Below are 27,222 nucleotides of genomic sequence, written 5' to 3'. Positions count from 1 at the left end.
GCGTTCCAACACACAAAAGAAACATGACAAGATCAGCTTGTTTGGTGGAACACACAAGATTTTCCACTGTGCTATTAATAATGCTGATAATATCAGTTCCTATTCTGGGGCCACCATCTTACATTTTGAGGGCTCCTTGAAGTGGAAAGGTTATTTTAGGGTAGTTGGGACAGGGCCAGCTAATGACCAAGACTGGTCGAGACAGGGAAAAAGGAAAGCCAGACCTCATGGTCTGTTCTTCAAAACTCGGTCCCTAGGTCCAGTTAAGAATGTAACAAGAAGGAAACTGGTCATAGTCTAAATTCTTGAGGGATTAACCTCTTGCTTGTTTGTAAATCTTTTTAAAAAGAGTGTTTATTTCATTTTAGGCAGTGTTTCAAAGCCAGTGGAATACCTCTAGGGGTTGGAAAAAAATTCCTAGGCCACTGAATATATACTTAACTTCCTACAACGCACCAGAGAGTCCTCCGCAACGACAGTTACCAATAACAATATTGAAACACCGAAGCGTCCATAGTCTGAGATCGGAGATAGATGAGCATGTACAATGTCTCTTTTAAGTAGGACCAACAGTTAAATCATATTGTTGATCCTTACTTGACTGTATTTAAAATTACTTGTTTGCACATCTGTTTGTATAGCTCTCCCATTAGTGCGAATTTGTGTTTCCAAAGTGAGTCTAGATAGGGTTCCTCAGCAATGAATGCTCTCTAGTGAGACAAAAACTGTAAAGTGTCACCAGCACCTAAGGACTGAGACCTTTAATACACGGAAACAGTGTGATTTATAAAAATCTCATCTGCCCCTATGTTCTAGGATATTTGCATTAAATCAGGAGCACCTGTCTAAGGGAGGTACTATTGCACTGTGTCCCTCATCGTCTCCCTCTCAAGCAGACCAATATATACTCCCTGAAGCATTGCAGGACATCAGGCAGCAACCCTGGTCTCTACCCACTGGATAACAACATCACCCCCAAGTCAAGACGATCAAAAATACATCGAGACATGGCCAAATGTCCCTTGGTGGGGGGGCAAAATTACCTCTGGGTGAGAACCACTGGGGTGTGGTAGAACACTGCGGTGTGACTCCCGCGTCAGAACAGGAGAGTTGTTTTGGGTTTAACAGCAGACTAGATGGAGTTAGTTTTCTCTGCCTCTGTATGTCACCAGGTGGTGGTTCTAACAACCTCAAGCCCTGGAAACAGAAGGCAAAGGAGCCAAGACACAAGAAAGATGGACAAAGACTCGAGCTAAACAATCATCCCCGAGATTATCAAGGCTCGACTGTTCTGACTTCCCGCTTTCCTGCAAATTGTCAAAGGGCCATAGAATTTTTTCTTTGTTTACATTTTTCTCCTTTTCCGAAAAGGATGACCGACTCCCTCAAAACAACATAAAAATGGGCAGCAGATTGTAAAAAATAACCGAGCATGCTTTCCTCATTGTATGTACTTTTAATTGGCTTCTACAGTTATTTTGGGGGGGGTGGCTAGGAGGGGCGGTAAGGTGGGGAGAGGGACTGTGTGGGAATTCAGCCACAAGGTTGTGTTAATCAGAGGGCGAGCCTATCCCCAGGGTTTTAAAAGTCCACGAAAGTTCCTGGTGAAAGCACCCAGGAAGTGAAAAGTAGATAAATAAGTATGTCGGAAACTCATTTTCCCAAACCAGATCAGGTTAAATTTTGAAAGGGAATGGGGTTACTGATTTCAAGTTCATGAAGTGTCATCATTTGAGGACTTCCCAACTTTGCTGAGGCGAGGAAATAAAGCTTTCCGGAGAGCTGTGGACTCTATCGCCACAAATCCTTGTTGAGCAGTTAAAAAGGATTATTTGTATTAAACAGCTAAACCCTGGCCGAATTAACTGGGTTTTCACGGTCTTGTAAAGGAGTCTTCGTGGCCTGCTCAAGAGACGTAGTTGGCCAGATTGCTGGCTTAACCCACCACTTACTTCACTCATTGAACAGCCCCGGCTGGGCCTATAATAAGTATGTGAATGATAGTTTCCAGAAACAGCCTTCTATCTTCACACAGAAGCATTTCAGTCCTATGTCAACAATACCATAAATGACCCGTGTTCACAAAACAAGCCTAGCTAGGTTCGGGTTACCAGCGGTGGACCTCGAAGATTTACCAGAGTGTCTGACTCTGAGTTAAATTTAACTTTTCTTTTGCTGAGGTTGAACTGCTTTGCAATCATGTGGCCACATAAATTTGGGTATGGTGACTCCAGAGTTGTGGAATAATTATTCATAAAATTACTATAAACCCATCACTGAAGTCCCAGAGCCCTTCATTACGGGGCTATGTGCACAAGGGCAGGATATTCCGTATACCGCCGTTGGATTCATCTCCCTGCTTGACAACGAGCTGTAACAGAATCCTAAACATAAAAAAAAAACTATAAAGCGAAACAAAACAAAAACTCCAACATGAAGACACTTGGCGAAAGGGTTGGAATCTTCGAAAACCCCCAAAGACAGGCTGAGAGGAGTTTCCTCTAGAGAAATGAGTGCGGGACTAGCATTTTTAGAATCCCAGCCGTTGTTTTGGGAAATAGTTGCTGAATGGTGGCAGCATGCCTCCTGCAGACACTATATTTGGTCTTCAGATCCCATAAGAGGCCGGATGACCATGTGTTTTTAAGTAAGTCTTTAGCTGACCAACACTTTTTTTTTTTTCTTCTTAAAAGACCCATCTGTTTTGTTTTTCCGTTTTCAAAAGACCCATCTGATTTAACTCAACTCTTGGCTGTGACAAGCAACAAAGACTGAGCGGCTTCCAGCTTCTCCCTCCCTGAGCCCGTCCGCTCCCGGGAACCTTCCATTCTGGGCTGGAGGGTGGGCTCGGGAGGCCTGCGGATAAACAGCAGGACTTTTTCATTGCTGTTCCCGTGGTAAATACTCAGATCTCTCAACTCACTGGTTTCAGAAATCTGCACTATTTTGGGATCTTTTGGTCCCTGGAAAGAGAAGAGAGACTCCGGGAGAGACCTCAGAATCAGTTACTTTGTAGAATCCGGGAAGGCCCAGAGACCCTGTGGTATCAACTCAAGGGCACACCAGGGCCAGCTGCAGAGCCGGGCAAGAGACATCACGCTCCAAATCCTCGATAGAGCACGTTCCATTATACAGACCCGCCTCTTTTCTCCCTTTGGCTGTGGGTATTTAAAATGGGATTCTGAGTCATTCTGTTGTATACCAGAAACCAGTATAATGTTATCTGTCCATTATACCTCAATTTAAAAAAATGACCCTGAAAGGTATGATTTTGAAACTCCTCAGTTCACAGCAATGGACCCAACATGTCTTTGACCTCCTTTTACAACCAGCTTCCTGACATTTTTGCCCTATGTCTGTTTATAAGGGGTTTTTGGTAACCTGGCACGAGAACTTGAATCCTACATGAATCGTGGCTACATTTAAAAGCTGGCGAGTATGGAACCAGCCAGTATCCTCTCCTGCCCACCTTCCCTCCCCTCAGCGACGCGCTTCTTTGCCTTAGCTGGTGACCCTGCATCCACGTAGTCCCGCAGGAAAGAATGTTCTCAACTCCCCACAGCCACACCTCCCACCTTAATTTTCATCTGCACCTGTTCTCACTCCCTTTCCCTTTGTTTTGGGAGCAAGGTCTGTCTGACTCCTAAGTTCTTGTCTTCCCACTACAGGACACAATGCCTAATCGACACAATTAATATGGAGGATCCAAATGGAAAATGTGAGAAGGCTCTGGAAAAACGAACACCAGACAAAGATAAGGTAGTGATATTAAAAATGATTCTTAGGGGGGCCTGGGTGGCTCAGTCATTTCAGCATCTGCCTTCGGCTCAGGTCACGATGCCGGGGTCCTGGGATGGAGTCTTGCATCCGGGTCTCTGCTCAGCAGGGAGCCTGCTTCTCCCTCTCCCTCTGCCCCTCCCCCTACTTCTGTCCTCTCTCCCTCTGTCACATAAATAAATAAAATCTTAAAAAAATAAAAATGATTTTTAGTGCTTTAGAGTCTAATTCACACGCTAATGAAGAGGACACTGTCGTGTATCGTTATCCCGTCAGTCACTCGTTATCACTGAAAGGGAATGGGTGTGAATGCCTTCCTGCATTTCACCTACTCTTATCAGCAGGCAGGTGGGCCGAACAGAACGATGCCCGTTCATCTCTGGCCTACCTCCCTTAGGAAGGATCCCTGGGTGAACCCTTCCCTAACCCATGCAATATAAGGTAATGACCAATTTAACTGTCCCGTTCAAGGACAGACATCACACTATGGAGCTCTAGCCATAGCTCACTAGGATGGAGATAGAAGAATGCCGGTTCTACCAGAAGGCAGGCACAGTGCAGTCACTGAACAGCAAACACGGAAGAAGGTAGGCCTTTGTCCTGACCTTCACCCCTGCTCGGAAAGTTCTGGGGTCAAGAGAGGACAGCAGGGACCCAAGCAGGAATACTGCCTTCATCCTACTCATGTCTGAGACAGAGAGACAGTTTTTGGCCTGATTTTCATTGATCCTCAAGGCAAAGTGTGGATCCTTGACTGGACGAAGGGTTGTGGCTTAAAGCTTGCGTAACACTATGCCCTTACAGCCTGTCACGACCTATCTGACTGAACCCTATTGATGGATAATTGGGCAGTTTCTAATTTCTCAGTATTACACAACCTGCTGGGATGAATACTAGTATCTAAATATTTGTGCATAACCACTCTTAGTTCCTTAGGATGCATCCCGGGAAGTAGAATTTTGCATCAAAAGGTATTCCTGTGGGGTGCTGGGGTGGCTCAGTCAGTTAAGTGTCTGACTCTTGATTTGGGCTCAGGTCATGATTTCAGGGTCATGGGATTAAGCCCTGTGTCGTGTTCCATGCTAGGCATAGAGCCTGCTTAAGATTCTCTCTCTCCTTGGGGAACCCTCCTACACTGCTGGTGGGAATGCAAGCTGGTGCAACCACTCTGGAAAACAGTGTGGAGTTTCCTCAAAAAACTGAAAATAGAGCTACCCTATATATAGAGCTACCCTATATATACCCAGTAGTGCAAGTGCACTACTGGGTATATATCCTAAAGATACAAATGTGGTGCTCCGAAGGGGCACGTGCACCCGAATGTTTATAGCAGCAATGTCCACAAGAGCCAAACTGTGGAAAGCGCCTAGATGTCCATCAACAGATGAATGGATAAAGAAGATGTGGTATATATACACAATGGAATACTATGCAGCCATCAAAAGACATGAAATCTTGCCATTTGCGACGACATGGATGGAACTAGAGGGTATCATGCTTAGCGAAATAAGTCAATTGGAGAAAGACAACTATCATATGATCTCTTTGATATGAGGAAGTGGAGATGCAAGGCGGGGGGGGTTGGGGGGAGGTAGGAAAAGAAAAAATGAAAAGATGGGATTGGGAGGGAGACAAACCATAAAAGACTCAATGTCAAGCAACAGACTGAGGGTTGCGGGGGGGAGGGGGGACGGGAGAGGGTGGTGGGGGGAAATGGACATTGGGGAGGGTATGGGCTATGATGAGTGCTGTGAAATGTGTAAACCTAGCGATTCACAGACCTGTACCCCTGGGGATAAAAATACATTATATGTTTATTAAAATAAAAAAATTAAAAAAAAAAAAGATTCTCTCTCTCCTTTTCCCTCTGTCCCTCCCTGCATGTCCCCCCCAAAAAGTATTCATGTTTGGAGGCTTTATTTTGAGACATGTAATTGAATTGTCATCTAGATATATCAATTTATCTTCACACTAGAGCTTATGAAAATCCTTATTTCCTTATTTCCTTACATCCTCACCTCTCCGGGGTAAATAAGGAAGTAACTAACTAAATATATATATATATATATATATATATAGTCTTTTAAAGATTTTATTTACTTATTTGAGAGAAAGAACATGAGAGAGAGAGAGAGCATGAGTGGGAGAGGGCAGAAGGAGAGGGAGAGGCAGACTCCCTGCAGAGCAGAGAGCCTGATGTAGGGCTCGATCCCAGGACCCCAGGGTCATGGCCTGAGCTGAAGGCAGACACTTAACCGACTGAGCCACCCAGGTGCCCCTGTATTTTAAGTATTCATAGATAATACTCTATGAGACATGAGATATTACTCATATATATGCATATTTTGGGCCTAAATTGAAAGATTTTTTAATGGATAAACTGAACAATACAAAGAGTATACAGTATGAATATAATTATTAATAGAATAATACCCCAGAGCATTATAGTTTTAAAATACTTCTATCTATTTGATAGACAAATGTGCTATTTTACATTTTTTAAAATTTGATTACAAATGAGGTTGGATGTGTTTGTGCATTTATTTTCCAGTAGCTCCTCCCTTCCTTCCTTCCTTCCTCTCTCTCTCTCTCTCTCTCTCTCTCGCTCTCCTTCCTTCCTTCCTTCCTTTTTTTCCTTCCTTCTTTCTTTCAACTTTTTATTTTCAAGTAATCCCTGCCCCCAACATGGGGCTCAAACTCACAACCCCGAGATCAAGAGTTACGTGCTCTACCAATTAAGATTTACTGAAACAGCAATAGTTCTTTTTTTCTGATTTGCCTGTACATATCCACTGCCCACTTTCCTACTGCTTAGCTCACCTTCTGCTTATTGATTTATTAGAGTAAATTCATACATCAAATATCCTAAGAGTTTGTCATATACGTTGTCAACTTTTTTTTCCTGGCCTGACATTTGCCTTTCAGATACATCTTCTACGTCATCCTTATCTGGGGAATGAAACTAAGGGAGAACTAAACATCCTGGTTTAAAGACCAAGATGAAATAGGTGAGCCACACATGGTAGTGTGTCCTTGAGCATTATATAAGCACACAGGTCACCTGACATTAAACAGGAGTCAGGGCCCATGAGCAGTGTGGTGGGGTACACCACGGGCATGTAGACTGGGGGCTGTCGGGAGAGACTTCTCCTAAAGGTGGGTACTAAAAGATCCAGCAGAAAATTGCTAGAGACAGTCACACAAGAGAGGGAGGAAAAAGCCAGGGTCGTCTATGCAAACGAAAGAAGGTACTCTTCCCTGGGTGAGAGTAGAGAGTTTTTATTAATGTACACATGGTCAATTTAAGCAACTGAACTGAGTTCACAACTCCAGAGGCCAGCAAATACTTCGCTGGTCTAAGAGCTCAGAAAACCAGAGGATCCCCAGAGAATTTCAACGTGAACATCAAAAAATAATGTTGCCTCATAAGAACTTGGGAAGTGTTTCCCTAAAAATGTAGCCATTTCAAGACTTGGAAATATTCCCAAGAATAGGAATCTGAAAGTGTGGAGGGAGGTAGTGTTTTCAGGTTTATGAACAATCCTTGGAGTCAATGCTTGCTTCATTAAGCTTATTAGTAAAACCACGGTGGAAGAATGCCTGTGCTGTCTTTTCAGATTTCTCCACAGTGCCAGGAAGACTAATGTAGTAATCTAGCAATACTCCAGGAGATTAATTCCTTGGGAAAGTTCTAGAAGAATGCACTGACACAAATGCTACACTTGTGTAAGCTGTGTTAGCAACCAGCAGTTGTGCAAACCAGTCTTTCCATTCATTCCCCTGGAAGTTGACATGAAATGCAGAAGCCGTCAACAAATACCTCAAAGGAGAGAAAGGGAAAACCCGATGCCTCAACCCTGTGTTGCTCATATTTAAATTAACTGAGGGTTCCTGGATTGACAGCTGACACTGAGTTTAGCCTGAACAACTCAAGAGAGGCTCCTTTTCCATACTGAGCCCCTCTCCTGGATTCTACCTTAAAACTCGTCCCACTTGATTGTGTAATTTTCCACACTCTATGTATAGAAACCCCCTAATCTGTTCTATAATGTGTTGATTATCTTGTCAGTAGTTAATGACCCTGCTATTTCTACTTTGCACTCAGCGGCCCTGCTTTAATTATGCCGTGACATTAATATCCTGGGGTAGCCATTTCTCGATGTTCCCCGACATCATGAAATGTGACAGGAAATCTATCTCCTCTCACGCGTGTTGTCTACACATTGGTTTTCTAGCTCCTTAATCTCCTTAATCTGGCTCCTTTATGGCAGCGTGTCTTGTTATCCAAGGGCCACCTATGTATAAATCTCTCCAGAAACCTACTAGACTTGCTCTTCTAGTTGAATGAACTTCTAAGTGTTGCCTTTAAAACTTGCAGAAGCCTAGATATTTAACATCTACTCCCATTTTCATCATTAAAGGGCAAAATTAAAAGGAAGATTTTATTTATTTATTTATATTTGTTTATTTGACACAGAGAGCGAGAGAGAGAGATCATAAGTAGGCAGAGAGGCAGGCAGATAGAGCAGAAGGGAAGCAGGCTCCCGGCTGAGCAGAGAGCCCGATGCGGGATTTGATCCCAGGACCCTGAGATCATGACCTGAACTGAAGGCAGAGGTTTAACCCACTGAGCACTCAGGCGCCCCTAAAAGGAAGATTTTAAAATCACGAATCCAAGTCACAGACTTAAATTTCATTGATTTTTTTTTTTAACTAAAAAGAGAAGATTATCACAAGAGGAAACAGAGAGCCCTCCACGAGGGCTGAGCTACACAGCGTGAAGACAGCTGCTGACATTAAGATGCCCCAAAATAAAACACATGGTAGAAGAGATGGGGGGGCACCCTAAAACACGTCCTTATTACACAGAGAGGTGACGTGACATTCTGAATTACACCATTAACGCCGGAGTCGGGAATTAAAGCCAAGTCTTCCTGTTCTACAAGCAAGAGGCAAGCGACGACTTATTAAAGATGCAAAGATTCAAAGAGGAAGGGGCCCTTGAGATGACCCGGAGAGAACGGGAGGGTACGATCTTCTCGGGCATGATTCCTGCAGTGCCCCGCATGGGAAATAGTAGTTGTTGATAAACACTCGGTGGGAGGGAGGCAGTGGTGAGAAGGTGAGGATCTCGGGGATGAGAACCCGCAGCAGTGTCTGACGGAAGATGTGTTTTCCGAGAAGTCTGAACACAAAACACGGGACTGGGTGGCAATTTAAATGGATAGAAATGTAAAAGGAACGGTTGGTTGTTCGTGTGTGCGGCCCACATACATGGGCAGTGTATAGAGGGCTCTTGGGCATTGAAAATTTGAGAGTGAGGAATAATTCGGGAAATGAGGTCCCAGAGGTGGCAGGATGGTGAGATCGCGTGGGTAGATGGACGAGGGTGATACCTCCTCTGTCACGTGCCCCGGCGACCCAGAGAGGGAGGTGAGGATTCAGAGAGAAACAGAGCTGAAGGGGTTTGTGCTGAAAGCCTTCATCCGTATGGGACAGGAACGTGTGAGCTCACATCCTAAGACGGAGGCGGGGAGGATCCTGCTGGAATCCAGCAGGTGAAGAAGAACCTGAACGTCTCGGGGTGGGGGATGAGAAAGGAAGTCACGGGGGGACAAGAGTAATGACTCTCCCGGAAGTATGCACGGGACGTCGGAAATCAGTCTTGTTTCCTGCAGCTGTGCTGAGCACCCCGGGGCGAGCGGGGGAGGGAGATGAAAGGAGCTGCTGAGACTCCCAGAAACTGAGAGGACCAAGGTGGGAGGAGTCAGGAGGGCTGGGACGGAAGTGAGAACGTCACTCACTGACCACAAAGGCAGGATGGAGGCTGGAGAAGCTGCACTGGCGGACACGGAAGGCATCCAGAACATCCAGAGGCCTCGTAAAACCTCCGACCGGTCACTGGGAATAGCGAAATGATTCCGTGTGAGGAAGGGAAGTTGTCTCCCAGAGAAGAGTCGCAGCTTTTGGACTTAATAAATATCATCTGAAAAAGCCCCAAACCAGACTCTGCAGCTACGTGTCTATGCGTGTCCTTACATCCGCCCCGGCGGGAGAGTCCTGCCTGTAAGTGTTCACATTCATATGCCCTGCGGGATGAATTGCTCAGGTGCTGGGCTACACGTGACGGTGGTTCATATGATCCCACGGCGGAAAGAGTTCATCTTGCTTCTTCCTTGGACCTCTGTACTCGTCCTTGCCATCAACCCGTATTCATTAACAGCTGGGTTCCCCTTTCCAACTCTGTGTTCAACACCCACCCTGTTCCCGAATGATGTTCACATTTGACACTAAAGAATGAAGGAGACAAGGCTCCCTGTTCTCCAGACCCTTACGGTCGGATTAACGCAGATAGGCAGGCAAACAGACAATTTCAGTGTAACGCATTAAATGCTATGATAGTAGCGTGATGTTAAGAGGGACCACATTAGACAACGGTTTTACATTAAATACTTTAAAGGAATTACCACCTTATATGAGGGGCAGCAAGATCCTTTAGTGTAGAACTTACAAGAGTTTCTAATATGTTACCGCGCATTGTGAATCTTCAGGTGTGTACAAGGAAGAGACTGAGCACGCAAAATGTCCCCCAACTCATTGGACCACAGAACTCTCTTTCAATGGAACTATTCAAAAGATCTGTACTCTGGGGACATATCCTGAGAAGCACTGACATAAGGTTCTTGCCTAGTAAAAAAATAAATGTATTTATATTTTCTCCGACAGGCCAGATGGGGGTTTTCTCCAAATCCATAAATGATTTTTAAAGTTTATCTGTTTTTTAACCTTATAAGAGAGTAAAGATGTAGATTAGAAGGCTTGACCATTAACCTGCTGATGATTAAGCTGGGCCTGGTTGAAACAGAATGCCTGGTCATTTCCTCATTAATGGGCCAGTTAACATTTTTTTCCAAAAGAAATATTTAACGAACACAATATTGAGTTGCTCGCAGTGCTTCTAATTAACGGACCTCTTGAAGATCTTTGTTAAAGAGAAAACTAGCTTCAGGCCAGGAGATGGTGCAGGACCTAGCACACAGGCTGCAGAAACCAAGAATAATTTTAAACTAAGGATCTGAACACAGAAAGGCTAAAGTTCGTGTTCCATCTTTACGTAATTTCTGACAATGGCCCTCTAGTCTCTCCTGACATTTGGTTTTTAGGAAAAGCACTTTGGAGCGAATTGTTCCCTCTCCTCATTATCATCCCTAGTGTGTAAAAGTCTCAAGGTGTCTCTTGACTACCTGCCCTCCATTTAGCAACGTGCTGGGGAAAAACAGATCAAGAAAACCGTTTCATGACTCAGGCCTTTCAAAATGTTTCTAAGACATTAAAAAAATCTACTGTTGGCATTCGTGACTGCAAAGGCAGCCATGTCATTAGGAAAGCCTAGTACTATTAAAATAAAAATGTAACTCTGACCCGATTTTTAGCTTGAAGAATACTTCAGAGCAAAAATCAAGGTGCAGAATTATCCACATGCTAAAAACATGTTGCCTGTAAAATCAGCTGGGGATCAGGACCTGGAGAAAATATTCTTTAGTCTCGGGCATGTTCTCTCTCTCCCTCTGTCTCTGTTCAGTTCATTTAATAGATGCTGATGATGTACCCGGTGCAACGCTAAGGCCTTTACTCGACACATTTCCTTCGTTCTCCACCGCAGTCCCCTGAGGTAGGTACTACTAGTGTCCTCATTCTGTGAAGAAAAGTGAGGCTCCGCAAGGCCCCACGACTAGCCCACATGACGAAGGTGTAAGTGGCGGAGAAACTACGCAGGAGAACCCTTCAGCATCACTCTGTGTTTCCCTCTACCCCACAGCTCTCCTTTGTCTGAAGTGATCCATCATGAATTCTGATCCCTTGTAGGAGCCAAAGGTATTTCTAAAATAGAACAACTGAGCCTTGATGATAAAGCACTAAGAATTTTTACCAATCTTGAGTTAGGGCTGGGTTCTCTTTCTCGCCTGATCATCTGCCTTCTGCCAGCACAGGGCTGGGGGCACAAAATGGCCTGGTACAGAAACCATGGATTCTGAATTCAAAAAGGTCTGGGTTTACCTCTCAGCTCTGCCAGCTCTGCATGCTATTGAACAATGTCCTTAATTTTCTGCCTGAACTTTCCTCATCTGTTAAATGGGGCCGCACTGCCTCCTTCCAAGGGCACCACAGCATTAAACGAAGTAGAACACATCGAATGCTTAGCACCGTGCCTGGCACATGGAAAGCGTTCTGTGAAAGTTCCTGTTGTGGGCAGCTGTGACAATATTAGATGGATAAAATTAGTCCATCGGCCTACCTTGCTAGAATGGCCTACCATTCCTTAAACAGAGCTACATATTATAGTTTCCATCGAACTTTAGACAGTCTATGGACATAGGGAGTTATTAACTGAACCGGCCCATTGTCCTTAACATAGGCTGGGTGAGAACCACCAGGGGAAGGAAAGGAATGGAAGCATCCAGAGTGGAAGGCATCTGGGAAGGCACAGGTGGGCCAGTGTGTCCGTATTAGGAGTGACAGAAAAGGAACACGTGGGGAGCGGCTAACAGTTCTGACTTCTTTGAGGCCCACACTGCCTCCCAGCTCAGCTCTGAGCTCACATGACTCCTTCGCGAAAGCAGGTTACACTAACAATGCAAATGTAAGGGGTCATTGACATTATTTTAAATATGTAGCATAGAGACTCAAACATACCTACCCAACACTTCCACCAGTGAGAATTAGGACCAGGATCAATCCACGTATAGTCAAAACTCAAAGACAAAGCTCTCAAGCCAGGGAACAGGGGTAAAAACACAGCTGTTCGATCTCTCTGAGTTGGGCCCCAACGACTCACACTTGACCAGACTGGGTAGAAACCTCAAGCATCTCAAGACACCTGTGCTGGGGGAGCCTGAGGGGTGCCGTGGGTTACGCGTCTGACTCTTGGTTTCGGCTCAGGTCATGATCTCAGGTCATGCGATCAAGCCCTGCATTGGGTTCTGCACTTGGTGCTGAGTCTTCCTGGGATTTGCTCTCACCCCTGCCCTCCCAACCTCCCCATCTCTCTCTCTTTCTCAAATAAATAAATAAATCTAAAAATAATTTAAAAAAATAAAAACCTCTGTCAAAGGGCAGGCTTCAGAACTGGACAGACGTGGGTGAAACCTTGCTCTGCCGCTCACCAGCCTTAGAAAGTCCACTCGTTCATTTTTTAAAAAATTATTTTTCAGGGGCTCCTGGGTGGCTCAGTGGGTTAAAGCCTCTGCCTTCGGCTCAGGCCATGATCCCAGGGTCCTGGGATCGAGCCCCACATGGGGCTCTCTGCTCGGCAGGGAACCTGCTTCCCCCTCTCTCTCTGGCTACCTCTCTGCCTACTTGTGATCTCTGTCTGTGAAATAAATAAATAAAATCTTTAAAAAAATTATTTTTCATCGTTCTTTTCATTATTCATCTACTTACATGTTGTCCACATAGACACCAAACTAAATTTATCGAACAAAACAGATTTCTGTAGATACGGAAATGACCAAGACCAAGATAAGGTCCCTGTCCTCACGAGGGTTCTATTTTTACAGGAAGAGAGATGGACAATGGATACTTTAAAAGCTTCCCAGCCGACCGTGATGAGGGTCAACAAGCCCTGCCCAAAAGTCAGAACTTGAGAGCTGTTCCACAGCCATTACTAAGCAACTGTGACCCAAGTAGCTGCTAGGTGTGGGGTTCCTAGTGTGAAAAGTAAGGAAGAAACAGATTTCTATGAATAAGAGGATATCATTGAAGCCACGAAAAAGAACAAATTCTTGCCATTTATAACAACACAGACCTCGAGGGTATGAAGGCTAAAAGAAATAAGAGAAAGGCAATTTGTGGAGCATAAGGAATAACACAGAGGACATGGGGAGATGGAGAGGAGAAGGGAGTTGGGGCAAATCAGAGGGGGAGATGAACCATGAGAGACTGTGGACTCTGAGAGACAATCTGAGGGTTTTGGAGGGGAGGGGGCTGGGGGGTTGGGTGAGCCTAGTGGCGGGTATTAAGGAGGGCATGTATTGCATGGAGCACTGGGTGTGGTGCATAAACAATGAATTCTGGAATACTGAAAAGAAATTAAAAAATAAATAAAAATTTAAAAATAATAAAAATAATTAAAAAAATAAAGTTAACCATCCCCTTTTCAGTGGACTAATAAAAAAAAAATGTCATGTGCTCTCACATGTGGAATCTAAAAGAGAAAAGAAACCCAAGTGCACAGACACAGAGAACAAATTGGTGGCCGCCACACGTGAGGGGCAGAGAATGACTGAAACAAACGGAAGGGGTCAAAAGATACAAACTCGCAGTTATAAAATTAGGAAGTCCTGGGACTGTAATGTACAGTGTGGTGACTAGAGTTAATGATACTGTGTCGCAAATTTAAAAGCTGCTAAGACAGTAGATTTTTTTTTTTTTTAAAGATTTTATTTATTTGACAGACAGGGATCACAAGAAGGCAGAGAGGCAGGCAGAGAGAGAGAGAGGAGGAAGCAGGCTCCCTGCTGAGCAGAGAGCCCGATGCGGGGCTCGATCCCAGGACCCTGGGATCATGACCTGAGCCGAAGGCAGAGGCTTTAACCCACTGAGCCACCCAGGCGCCCCTAAGACAGTAGATCTTACAAGATCTCATCGCAAGGAAAAAAATCTGTAACCATGTGGTGACATATTAGATGTACGGTGGTGATCATTTCACAGCATGTACAAGTATTGAACCATACTATACGCCTGAAACTAATACAATGCTATATGTCAGTTACATCTCAATTTTAAAAAGTCCTAAGATTGCAAAGCCCATAAAGGATGGTTAGAATAGAGCGAGTGGGAGGGGGCTGCTGTCGGGGCACATAGAGTCTCTTTCCTAAGAGTAACAGGAAGCCGAAGTGTTAATCCAGGGTGGGGTGGTCGGGGAGGGGGATGGTTTGCTCATGAAAATTCTGCTGCCAGGCAGAGCAGAGATGGGAGCAGGGCAAGGGTGGACAGCAGGTAAGGTTAGGATTTCATTTTGATTTTCGGAATCAACTTACAGACCAACGGTTCTCATTCAAGGATGGTTCGGCACTTCTGGGGCCATTCAGAAATGTATGGAAATAATTTGGGGTTGCATTAATTGCAGATGGGAAAAACCCAGGATTGTGAGGCACGCCCCTCCCCAAAGGCAGAACTGTCCTCTTCCAAATGCCAAGGCGGCCCACACTGGGAAATCCAGCCGCTGGCAAAACCAGAAGACTCCACTGTAGGAACATAAGTATCATGAGCCATGACAACGTGAAAGCCTGTGAGATCTGGACCAGGGGAGGGGCAAGAACCGAGAAGGGAAACGTAGAGGTGAAGATTCATTCATTCTCACGTACGAGGCTGTTAAGAGACACTATCTAGAGCTTATGGGTCCAAATAGTTCAGTGTATAGTTAAGTGTTTTCAAGTTGTAAAAAGCACCAAAAGTTAAAAACAAAATATAACCAAATATTACGAACAAGAGAAAAGAAGAAGGAATAGTATTAAATAAGCTAAAGTCCTTATCTTTCATCACAAGGAACACGATTCAAGTTAATGAATCAAGAAACAGAGGTGGAAATACAATATTTAAAATTAAAGAGGAAAGTATCCCCAAATCAGGAAGAAAAACCACCATAAAAAGAAGTGCCACTGGAGTTTGAATTCGGGGGAAGGGAGTCGTAAGGGCAGCTCTGATTTTTCACTGGATCCCTTCCCTGGAAACACCATTTGCCCTTATTTCCACCCGTGTATGTTACATAAGCAGGTGAGCTATAGCTCCTGCCTTAATGCATGTCCCTGGGGTGGCCGTCAGACGGCTTCCTCATGCTCCAAGGAGCTTGTTCTGTTTAGCAGGGACCTGCCAGAAACCACACGCCACCTTCTGACACGTGTCCCGAGTTTTCTGGTGTTGAACTGGAACTTCTCCTCAGGGGTGTTGGGGCCAGATCCGTGATGAGTTCCTTCCACGGCTGAAAGAACTTCCATGCCCCCACCGGGGCCAGATCCATTTTTTGTCATGTGGTCGGGAGGGAACTGAGCAACTGCTGGGAGGGGCTGGAAGCCAGCCAAAGAGTAAAAGGGCAAGTGGTCCAGGGCCTCCCCACTGGCTGGGGGGCCTGCTGTCATCCATGGGTGTCAGGTAAGAGCCGGACGCACTCTAAAGGAGCATGTGTGTGAGGACAGGATATGGAGGGACAGGGGAAGTGGGGTGGACGGGGGCACGAGCAAGAATTAGAATCCAGATGGCCTGAAACTAACCATCCACACACCAGCCCAGTGGGCCTCTACTTGTCACTATCTTTTATTGCCCAGTTAGTAGAACTACTCTATTTTTCTCTATGTGACCCTTCCGTGAGGTAGTGAGATTGTACCGTTGTTAGTTGCTTACATATCTGTCTCCTACTCTTCTATCACCTGTGATCTCCTCCTCAAGGGCAGGGTCTGAGTCTCATTCATCTTTATATCCGCTGCCCTGAGCATGTATCTAATAAATTCTGGTTAAATAAAGGAATGGACAAGGGAATGAATAAACAAATGAAAGCCAAATGAATAAAATGCTTATTATATCCCCTACCTTTTAAAAAACATTAGCAAAACAGGGAGTAGAGTATAACAAAAATTTCCTTACTTTCTGGTGCAGCCCTGATTATGTGAATCCGGTAGGGGTGTGTGTGTGTGTGTGTGTGTGTGTGTGTGTGTGTTACCGTAACTATAACTGGTAATGGGGAAACAATTTAAGCCTTTGGGATCCCCAAGAGGTGCAGAGAGGCTTGGCTACCTTCAGGACTAACAGATCAAAGAGGAAATTCAATGACACTGCAAAGGACAGATGACATTTATGGAAAGACGGGCTCACTCAGGAAATGTTTGGAATTGGCGAGGCAATAGATTAAAGAGCGTGGAGTCTAGACTAGGAAGGAGTAGGAACTTGGCACCAGAAACATTAACTAGCTTCCTCTACTACCCAAGGGATATATGAAGTATCTCACTTTAGTCACGTGATGCAAGTGTTACAGAGTTAAGAAGGGGAGACCTACGATAAAAACTACCTGTTTTAGTTAGCATAACCATAATACGAGCTGTATCTATGAGACTGTGACAAAACTTGTAGGCTTATGTTCTGAGAGAAGTATCGTAAATTGGCTCACCCCTTTTTAGAAGTTGGTAAGCTATGGGGGTGCCTGGGTGGCTCAGTCAGTTGAACATCTGACTTTTGATTTCAGCTCAGGTCACGATCTCAGGGTCATGAGACTGATCCCCCCATTGGGCTCCGTGCTCCGCAGCTCAGCGGGGAGTCTGCTTGAGACTCTCTCCATGTCCCTCTCCCTTTGCCCCTCCCCCCACTCGTGCTCTCTCTCTAAAATAAATAAATAAATTTAAAAAAAAAGGTCAGTAAGTCATGGAGGCTGCCATGTCATTATAATCACAATTTCTAGCAATGGAAAAGAACTTTGCAAAGATTTTCAAAGATCTTTGATTCATCATTGTGAAAATTTAATCATTCCCTGGTGGGTATTCTAATGGACTAAAAGTAACCAAGCATCATTATGAGGGGACTGGTGTGCCAAATTTCCTCAGCAGAAAACTACAGAAGGATGAAGCTATGTTCTGTCTGGATGGCTAAAACTAAGAGAAACTCAGCCATTAACACTTGTGAAGAAGGTTCTACTACTCTTCCAGGTTTGTATCTGCCCCTAAGGAGCCTGCACTTTGAGTAATTCCTGGTTAATAAACATAATCAACTGATCGATCCGTTCATCCAACAATATTTTTTGAGTTCCCACTCTATGAGTCATCTGTTTGAAGAAAGAGACTTTTCTCATCCTTTTTGAAGTCCATTCCTGCTCAGAGTGAATTGGCTCAAGTAGAAAGACATTTTCTGGTTGAATGATGGGCTGAAACAAAATGGATTTTTCCATACTGGTTTCATATCTGGGTTGTAGTTGACCAAATTTACTACTTCTGTAAACCTTCCTTAAGTTTAGGATTTGTTAAAGTTGGGAGATTATAGTTTTCTTTTATATTCCCTTTGCAGTCACGATCTCTTTGTCCTCTCATTGCTGTCAAAATCAGCAGTTGATGGTACCTTACATAAACTCTCCATCTGGGTTGGCTTTCATTTTTTACTGATGCTTCTCTCTTGTTAACACAGGCTGCTGACCTTAAGGCCTCAAAGAAAAACCAGGCTCACTGACTTCATCCTTTTAAGGTCATTTAGTATTATAAATTATAGTAAAGTAATTAGTATTCCTATGTGTGTGTGGGCTTGTGCGTGTGTCTTTGTGACTATGGCAGATTGAGAGGGAGAGAGATAATTGGGGCTTCAAATAAAAGTTTAGCTGTTGAACTTGGACTGTTCATGCATTCCCTGTCTTTGGTCTGTTCTCAGGGAATCTAAGAAATAAACAAGCAAACACTCTAGGTGGCCATGATTCCGAGACAAAGGAAACTGAAAACAACTGGTAGATAATATAATTTGTGCATGGCTCGGCTAGAGTGTAGCGGTGGGGCTGTCAGAAGAAAAATAAACACATCTCCAGTTGAAAATAATTAAACAGATATTCACTAACCCAGCCCAGAAACCGAAGATGAACAAAGGGTCAAAGTGTTGCCCTGGGTCTACTATACCTTGGTAGGCATGGGCTTCTTGAAGGTGATTTCAGCTTGCATCCAAACACCCCTTGGAGACTCCAGCACAGACCAAATTTTCTCTTGAACTACGTGATTCTCTTCAAAGATATAAACTGCCAGGGTGTCACTCATTTTTAAAAACCCGTAGATGGCATAATAAAAACGTAGACAATACTGCAAGTTTCCTGGCAGGGAGGGGCCATAGAGCCTTCCAATGTAGCCAGGCTGAGATGTAAACTTTGTGTTGGCCAGCAAGTAGTACCCTGCAAACAGGACAAAACATTGAAGCTATCAGCAATGACAAACTTAAATCATCTAGCCCAGAGGGTCAAGTGTGAAAATTTGGTTAAATGTAGTGGGATTTGCCAAAAGAGACTATTCCCATAGGCTTTAAATGATAGAACGAATTTTGTACTTACTATCTATGGCTTAAGTGACAGATTACATCATGTGGCTCTATTACCAATAAAACTTCTTCAGTTCTAAGTAAACTTCACAAACCAGTATAGATTCCCATCTGCGTATGCTCAGATGCTGGTCATCAGTTAGGATTTGTGTTTCTCATGAAACAAAAGGGATGAAATCATCTTGGTTCCCCAGCTGCCTGGGTCAATCAAGTACTTAGTACTGGGTCCTAAAGCAGTTAGGGCCAGACCGGTTTTTCCTTCTTATCTCTGCAGCAAACAGCAGAGATAGAGAGATCACAGGCTGGCCTGGAAGTCCTTGGAATTTTGATGATTTCACATGAGTATTGTTAGGGACTGAATTGCGTGGTTCCCCCAGATCTATTTTGTTTCAGGCTGTCATTTACAAGAAAAGATCTCTCAAGTACCCTTTCTGTGCAAGAAAAGGATCCAAGGAAGAATAATTATTTCTTTTAAATAACAAAAAAGAAACACAAGGTCAAGGACCTCCCCTCCCACCTGCTGCTCCACCACCCCCACAGTAAATGTAAAACAGACCCACGTATCCTAGAAAACCTGGGTAGAGAGGAAGAAAATAATGCCTACTTTGCTTTTTTGCCTTTTCCTGCTCCTCCCGCATCAATTTCCCTTTGATCCCCTCAGTCTTGGTGTGTAGTTTGGTTTTACCCAGTGATTTAATTCATCTGGCAAAAGGTTCTCGGGTTATTTCACGTGATTGGTGACATGGACTGAGTCGTGTCCACCCCCACCCCCAAATCCATTGGTTGAGACCCTGATTCCCCATGTAAATGTATTTGGAGATTGGGGTCTTTAAGGAGGTATTTAAATGAGGTTATACAGGTGGGGCCTTAATCCTATAGAACCCATAGGTCCCCGAGAAGGAAGCGACATCAGAGACCCCTCTCTCCCTCCACTGGTACACACAGAGTGAAGGCCAGGAGGACCCAGTGAGAAGGTGCCATCTCTCTACAAGGCAGAAAGAGAGGTTTCCCCCAGAAACCAACCCTGACAGCATCTCGATCTTGGGCTTCCAGCCTCCGGAACTGTGAAAAATCCATTTCTGCTTTTCAGGTCACCCTGGCCACCTGAGCAGACTAATATAGGTGGCCATACACAGTCAGAACAATGTTTTTGAAACCTGAATTTAATTCTACTCTTCCTTTACTTAAAACCTTTCGATGGTTTCTCATTTCCTTTATTAAAAAAAAATCCCAAATGCTGACTCTGGTCTGCCACACACCACAGCTCTCCCAAAGCCTACTCTTCATTTCTTTCATGGCATGTGCCACAATGGGTAATTGTAAGTTTATTTGTGTATATATTTGTCTAACATCTCTTTTGCCCTTTGAAATGATTGTTAGCCAGTGGGGGAAGGACCTGATTGATGAGTCTGGCCAATGACTAGAGGTTTTTGTAGTGTCTGTATTTCTACAAGGTAGGCCACCTCTAAGAAAAGAATTTATGATTGCAAGTATAAAACTGTGGGGGCCCCTCTCGAGGCCCGTCCCAGGGCCTGTGCAAGTAAGATGCTCTGAAACGTAAGTTTTCTCAGTGTATGGTAAGCACACCCCAGTGCCCAGTGTAAAAACAGCCATTGAATAAAGTGACTTAGACACTACCCCTTGAAAACAAGCTCTTTGTACCAGTCTCTACGTGAATGGGCTTCACAGGGGATGCTATCAAAGTGATTAGGTAGGTAATCTTTATACAGGGGAGCTCAAACTTGTTTCTTACAGTTCCTAGTAGACATAACCATCAAGTGCCCCCCCATATCTTCCAATAGATTTTATAGCCTCACAAAATATTTTTCATTGAGTACAATACACATAACATAAAATTTACCATTTTAACCACTTTAAAGTATACAGTTTAGTGGCATTTAGTACATTCACAGTGCTGGGCAACTACCACCACTCTCCAGCTCCAAAATATTTTCATCACCCCAAAATGAAACTCTATATCCATTAAACAGTAACTGCCCAGTCCCTGGCCACCAAGAACTGGCTTTCTGTCTCTATGGATTTGCTTTTTCTGGATGTTTCCTGTAATTGGAATCTACTAGCTTTTTAAAGGCACTTCTCTATGTAAAGGGAAAAGCAAGATAATTTCCAAAGCTTTGGCTGTTTAAAGAACTGGCAGGCGGTCATGCTAGCACAGCAAATTAAATGCCATTTTTTTTAAAAGGCAAAACACAAGATTACCCATTGTTTTTACTTCTTTACAGTTGCCTTTTTTTTTTTTTTTTTAAGTGGCCGTCTTGAGAGATGTGGAGTAAGAATGGCAGACAGAGCATGAATACTACCCCCACCCCCAGTGTCCCCACAGGCACAAACTCCCGATTTACCATTGCCTGACGTGTGATCTCCGGCCCGATACATGTTCGGTTTTACTTTCACCCGGGTCCAGCCTGAACCTTCTTTATCCTGATAAAAGTTGCAGAAATCTTCCTCGAAATTGCAGCTGGCTTCCACAACACTGAAAGGAAGCTCTGAACAAAGGAGAAGCAAAGTTAAAGAGCCAGACCCTAGGGTCTCAAAGGACTCCTTCAACTGGTTGACAAATACGTACACATTTGTGCCAGGGAGACCGAACACATAAAACACAACAAAATATTTCTACCCTGATGGCACGCTGGCAGGTTAGCTTCAAACTAACATCTCATCACGACAGGCAGATTGCTCTTTTCCTCCCTTAAGGGATGGAGGGAAGGAGCCCTGTTCATGCTCTATAAAAAATAAAGAAGTACCAGACTTCAAAAGAAATTTCTTTTCAAAATGTAAAGACGGGGAGCAACTGTTCACATACTTCTTCACAACACAAAACTCAGTCACAGAAAATTAAAGAGAAAGAAAATGGTAAAGATTTTAAGGAATTTTTAATTTCTCTCCCAGACAGGTCTTTTAGAAATAATATTTTCCAGAAATAATTTTCCTTTGTTGACCGATCTCTGTGTCACCAGCACAGCCGCTGTCTATTTATAATTGACATTAGCAGTACAGCTGACCTGCTTGAAGAAAATCACCGCTCAGTATAAACCACGCTGTTCAAAAAGTCACACCAATTTCATCACCCATACTGCTATTATTTTGGCTTTTGCTGAGTTCTGGTATCATTTACCCTGGTCTATAAATACCACCTCATTCCAGATTGCTTGGAGGGAATGGAACATAAAAAATTTCTGCTCTTTTGAGAATAACTTGGTATAGCAACAAGTGATTGTGAATCTCGCTGTTCAAATTGTCTGAGGGGATGTGACAGCCACAGTTTGGGACACATTCGATGTAGCCAACTGTGATCTGTTCTACATGCTCACATACTCTGGTCTAAGCTTTTAGGGCCAGAGAAAGAGGACACTGTTTTGAATAACTGGGAAATCACCTCTAGAGAAACATTTGAGTTCTGGGAGCAGTGACCTGATGAAACAGGGAGCTGTTTATGGACAAAAAGTCACTATACTCTCAGTTCCTCAATTTCCAAAGGAAGAGAACAGTGACGTGGGCTGAGGAAATGGCCCAGATTAAAGGGGATGAAAGAGGCATGACAACCAAATGCTGTAAAGCACCTGAGATTCAATCTTGGTCCAAGAAAACAAAGAGCTATAAAAGAGAGCATTGGGACAACTGGTGAAATTAGCACGTGGGCCGTGCGTTAGTTAATAATATTGTATCAGTACCAAATTTCCTGAACTTTATAATTACCTGATAGCACATGGAAAATGTGCTTGGTTTTAGAAAATACACACTGAAGTATTTAGGGGCAGAGGGGCATAACGTCTACATCTTACTCTTACATGGTCGATAAGGCAATTGCAGCAAAATGTTAACAATTTTTAGATCTGGGTGAAGAGTCTTTTTTTTTTTTTAAAGATTTTATTTATTTATTTGACAGACAGAGATCACAAGTAGGCAGAGAGGCAGGCAAACAGAGAGGAGGAAGCAGGCTCCCTGCCAAGCAGAGAGCCCAATGTGGGGCTCGATCCCAGGACCCTGAGATCGTGACCTGAGCTGAAGGCAGAGGTTTAACCCACTGAGCCACCCAGGCGCCCCAAGTCTCTGAGCATTCTTGAGAGTATTCTTGCAAGTTTTGTCTGAGTTTAAAATGATACAAAACTAAGTTTTAAAAACACTAAACTAAAAAAAGAGACCAACACCACATTTAAAAAAAAGAAAAGAATAGGAACAAAAGGTTGCTATATAATTGGATCCCAATCACATCTTGGGTGACATGGCCTTGCAAGGGTGCAAAGCGAGCACCCTGACTGACAAAGCAGAGAGGAGAAAAGTAAATGAAGACCTTTCTCAGTGCTCTGATGCTGGTGGGTTCACCTACACACTGCTGTTTGCCGACACACTCTCTGGGAGCACCAGGGAGTATCTTTAAGCCGTGAAGATAAAGTCTTTGAAAACCGAGTATGATGTCATACAGACAAGGCTCCTTTGACACCAGCCCCTCCCCCCCAGATTTGCAACCAGGGGAAACCCCATATTGGTCTCCACTCTTAGTTACCCCTCTGCTACCTGGTAATGAAAAAGTAGATGAAAACCCACAATCTACAGATGGCTATCTGGCTCCCAAGAGCCATGCACAAAGAGAATAGCAGGTCAGTGAAATCACTCATCAGGGATAAATCCCAAGGAATATACCCCTGGGCAGTCACACGAGAACTGTAACCCATTTACGAGGCATCCAGGAGAGGCAAGAGGTGGTATTAAAACTTAAAAGGAAGCACGGCTCAGTTCTCTCCATGGTGACAAACGGAGTCATGCGGAAAAGGATGTTTCTGAGAATGTGATTATAGTCTTTTGCTAAATACCTAGTCTTCGAGGTGGATTTGTTTGGGGTCCTGAGAAGGTCTCTGATAAAAAAGAAAATCTCAAAAGCATCGCTGAAAGCCTACATCTTTTTCAACCAGAGTGCTGCTTCTGCTATGAGTCAGTGTCTAATTCCTGCAGCCTGGGCCAGAGGGCCTGTTTGTGACCCAAAATGAGCTCACCAGAGATCGGGGGTGGATGGAAAGCCTTTGCTTAAGGCTTGTTTCAGAGCGCCTGGGCCGAGCGGCCATGACAGTCGAGCATTAACGACCTGGTCAAAATGCAGGGAGGACTCAGAGGCAGTCAGAAGCACCTGAACATCAGTTGGTCAGAAAAAACTGGGGGGGGCGGGGGGTGTGTGGAAGAAAGGCCCTTTGAGCAAAAAGGTACCATCTCAATGTAAGATGTAGGTAACTACTTCCTTTCTGACATTCAAACTTTTTAGAAATGAGAGGCTTTGAAGATACTTTAATCAAGAGGAGGGCCCTGCCTTTGAGAGGTCTCTGGCAGCATTTCTCATCCTGAAGTTCATGGAGATGGACTCAGCGTCCGCCCGAGAGATCTAAATGCCCATCAGCAGCCTTTTCCACCCCCAGCCCCTGCCACGCTCGAGAGAGCCGGGTACGGCAGGCTCTGCAGGCTGTTAAACTGGCACAGGGGTTTGATTTAGCATGAGCCAGCCCGAAAGCAGGCTGAGACCACTCAAAGCTGGCTTGGAGACAGAGTGAGTGGGACCAGGCGCCAGACTGAGCAATCTTGCAGAGCAGGGGCCGGGCCGCTGACCAGGCCGTGGAGACACTTGAGGTCTGAGCTAAGGCAATGACAGCTGTAACCAAGGCAACAACTACAGCCAGGTTTCCCACCAGACTTCAAATGGGCAGTGTGCTATTAGGGAATGGGCATAGCTGGGATTTAGGCCCAGGCAGATGTCCTGAGAGGGGTATATCCATGAGTGTCAGGACCCTCCCAGTTCCTGGCCTGGGGGTGTGCTGGACCCAGGCCCTGAGAGGAGATTGGGCCTGCGGATGGCAAAGCAGTGGGAGCTCTCAGTTTGGGGCTGGGCGTTAAGATGGGATCTCTACAAGTGCATGGAATCACCTGCCAGCCATTCAGGGATTCACAGCCTAAAAGGAGAGCTTATTCCTAAGATGTAGGCACTGGGCCAAACATGGTGGTGGACAGAGAGGTCGTGGGTGCAAGAGGCTTGGAAAGGCAAGTGCCCTAACTCAAGTAGGGGGAGTGGGGAGGTCTGTCCTCTGGCAGCGTCCTTAGGGAATACTGGGGGGGTGACGTGACACCGCTGTTTAATACCCGTGACTCTAGGACGGGTCCCAGGTCAGGGAGCCTGGATTAACTCTAAGCCCAACCAGATGGTGGGAACGAGATGCTTCATATGTTGAAATCATTCCTGTCTCAGCCTACTTGGGGAGATGAGGGAAGAAAATGCTAGATCCAGCTGGGAAAAGCAGAGACAACAAGTCTGGAGCTACCCAAGATAAGGAAAAAAATGTTGGCACCTGTTATGAAACAGAAGGACATGGACTATTTGTGAAATGTGAGATGAAGTATGAAAAATGGAGGCCTCAGTGTCTAAGATTCAGAATCTGGTCCACAGCTGCTGAAGGAAAGGCATCAAGCAGGCTCCTGCTCACCCATTCACCAAGGCGGTGCCCTTTGCTGGTTCTCTTCAGCTTCGATCTGACTCTGTGGTCCCCAGGGAAGGGACAGGCATATTTTGAAAGTTAAGTAAATAACATGAAGCCTCATGGCCAGGCATTTTCTGGGTGCCATACTCGGCTAAGGGCTTCACAGACATTAATTCATCATCTTCCCAACTGGATGGAACAGAGTCTTCTAACCTCTCGAACCACAGATGCGGAAACAGAATCTCAGAAAGGTTAATTAACACGCCCAAGGTCACATATTTTGTAAGTGGCAGAGTAGGGATGTGAATCCAGAGTCCTGACTCAGGAACGTAACGCTAAGATCACACCATTAAACCATTTTAAGGCCAAGATGCCAGGTTGGGAAGTTTTGAAGACCATTATGGAGCCTTGGCTAACTTCATTACAGGACAATGTGGATTGGTGGTCCCTGCAGAGAAAGGGTCTGTTTGTGGGCTGAATTTCGCAGACTGAGGGGCCATCAGCCCTTTTAATAAATAGTCCTTACTTGGCTGGAATCTTTCTTTTCTCTTCACCAGTCAGTGGGAAAGCGCTCACACAGATTCTGTCTTTTTAAAAGGAAGAGTGTTTCCAAACATTACTTGTAAGATGGTTCAGTAGACACTGTGACCTCCCATCTGCTTCGTCACCCCACCCTCTGTCCCCTGCGGATACTGAACAAACACCTCTTCTCCTGTATGTATAACTTGGAGATAGAAAAGTTCAATGTAAATGCCTGGTGACAAAGAGGAGAAACTTTCCAAAAATAACGATGAAGAGGTTGTGAAACGACTATTGACATCACTGAAATATTAGCTGATAAGATTAGGGAACAGCCCAATTTAGAGAAACAAAACGACGTTGGTTCCTGTGTTCTGTCCAATTTAGAGACTCTTTTAATCTTGGGATTACAGTTTGGATTAAATCATTTTAATGAAAATAAGTAAATATGCATAGTCTCGTTCTGTCTCACTAGCTTTTTTTTTCTTTTTTAAAATTAGAATTAGTAAAAACTAATATTTAGTTTTAGCACATTACAGTGTTTCTAATTTGGGGGTAACACTTTAGCTCAAGTAGAAAATACTACTTTTCTCAGTCCCCTTGCTTGTAGAATATACCTTAAGCCATATAAAATTAGACACTGACTAAGTGAAAGTGAAAGTGAAAGTCAGACTTCAAAGGCCAGGTTCAAAAATTTACTTCCCAAGCGCTGAAGATCAGAATGAAGGCTCATTAATAAGATGGGACAACCACTTTTCCCTGGGGGCTTTCAAAAAAAATTCACTAAAAGGTAAGGTCAGTTGCATTTACGTGGGTTATCATGAATATCGTGTTATCCTTCTTATTCTAGAACATTTGTTGACTTCTCATTTTTTTTAAAGATTTTATTTATTTATTTGAGAGAGAGGGAGATCGCGAAAAAGGGCATGAGCTGGGGTGGGGAGAAGGAAAAGCAGACGCCCTGCTGAGCAGGGAGCCTGACATGGGACTCCATCCCAGGACCCTGAGATCAGGACCTGAGCTGAAGGCAGACGCTTAACGGACTGAGTCCCCCAGATGCCCCTAGAACACTTGTTTTTTTAATGTACTTTGAATGATCTGCTTATTTTCCCAGAAAGTAAGAATTTCCTCTCTTTTCCAAACACCAAGTTTATGGAAATTACAAAATTGGCCACGATAAAAGAATTTGAGGATTTACTTAGAAAGAGAAATTAAATTAAGTCCATGATATAAATATCATGAACATGTCATAGGGATGATGTATACCAAATATTAACATCTTTAAACACGGAGATATTTGTAGGTCTTGGGTACCTAAAATTAGAAAGAGTCTTTATCATTCTATTCAGTGGAGTTTGAGAGTTTTTTCCACCTACTCAGCCACCTGTGTATGGATCTAAGA

The 27,222-nt window shown here is 44.2% G+C and overlaps 1 protein-coding gene across 1 annotated transcript in view; it reads right to left on the bottom strand.

Annotated features, from left to right (window-relative positions):
• Positions 1 to 27,222, bottom strand: part of MAMDC2 (MAM domain containing 2) — a 139,340-nt gene that overhangs the window by 29,895 nt on the left and 82,223 nt on the right. The window contains exons 8-9 of the mRNA XM_080820149.1: positions 21,189 to 21,332; positions 18,417 to 18,682 (exon numbers count right to left, since the gene is read on the bottom strand). Of these exons, the coding sequence (XP_080676275.1) occupies positions 18,417 to 18,682; positions 21,189 to 21,332 (410 nt within the window). The remainder of the gene's footprint in view (positions 1 to 18,416; positions 18,683 to 21,188; positions 21,333 to 27,222) is intronic.

Source organism: Martes martes (assembly GCF_963455335.1).
Source record: "Martes martes genome assembly, chromosome: 12".
Lineage (NCBI taxonomy): Eukaryota > Metazoa > Chordata > Mammalia > Carnivora > Mustelidae > Martes > Martes martes.
The sequence above is the reverse complement of the archived record's forward strand: the minus strand, read 5'-3'. Positions and strand labels throughout refer to the sequence as shown.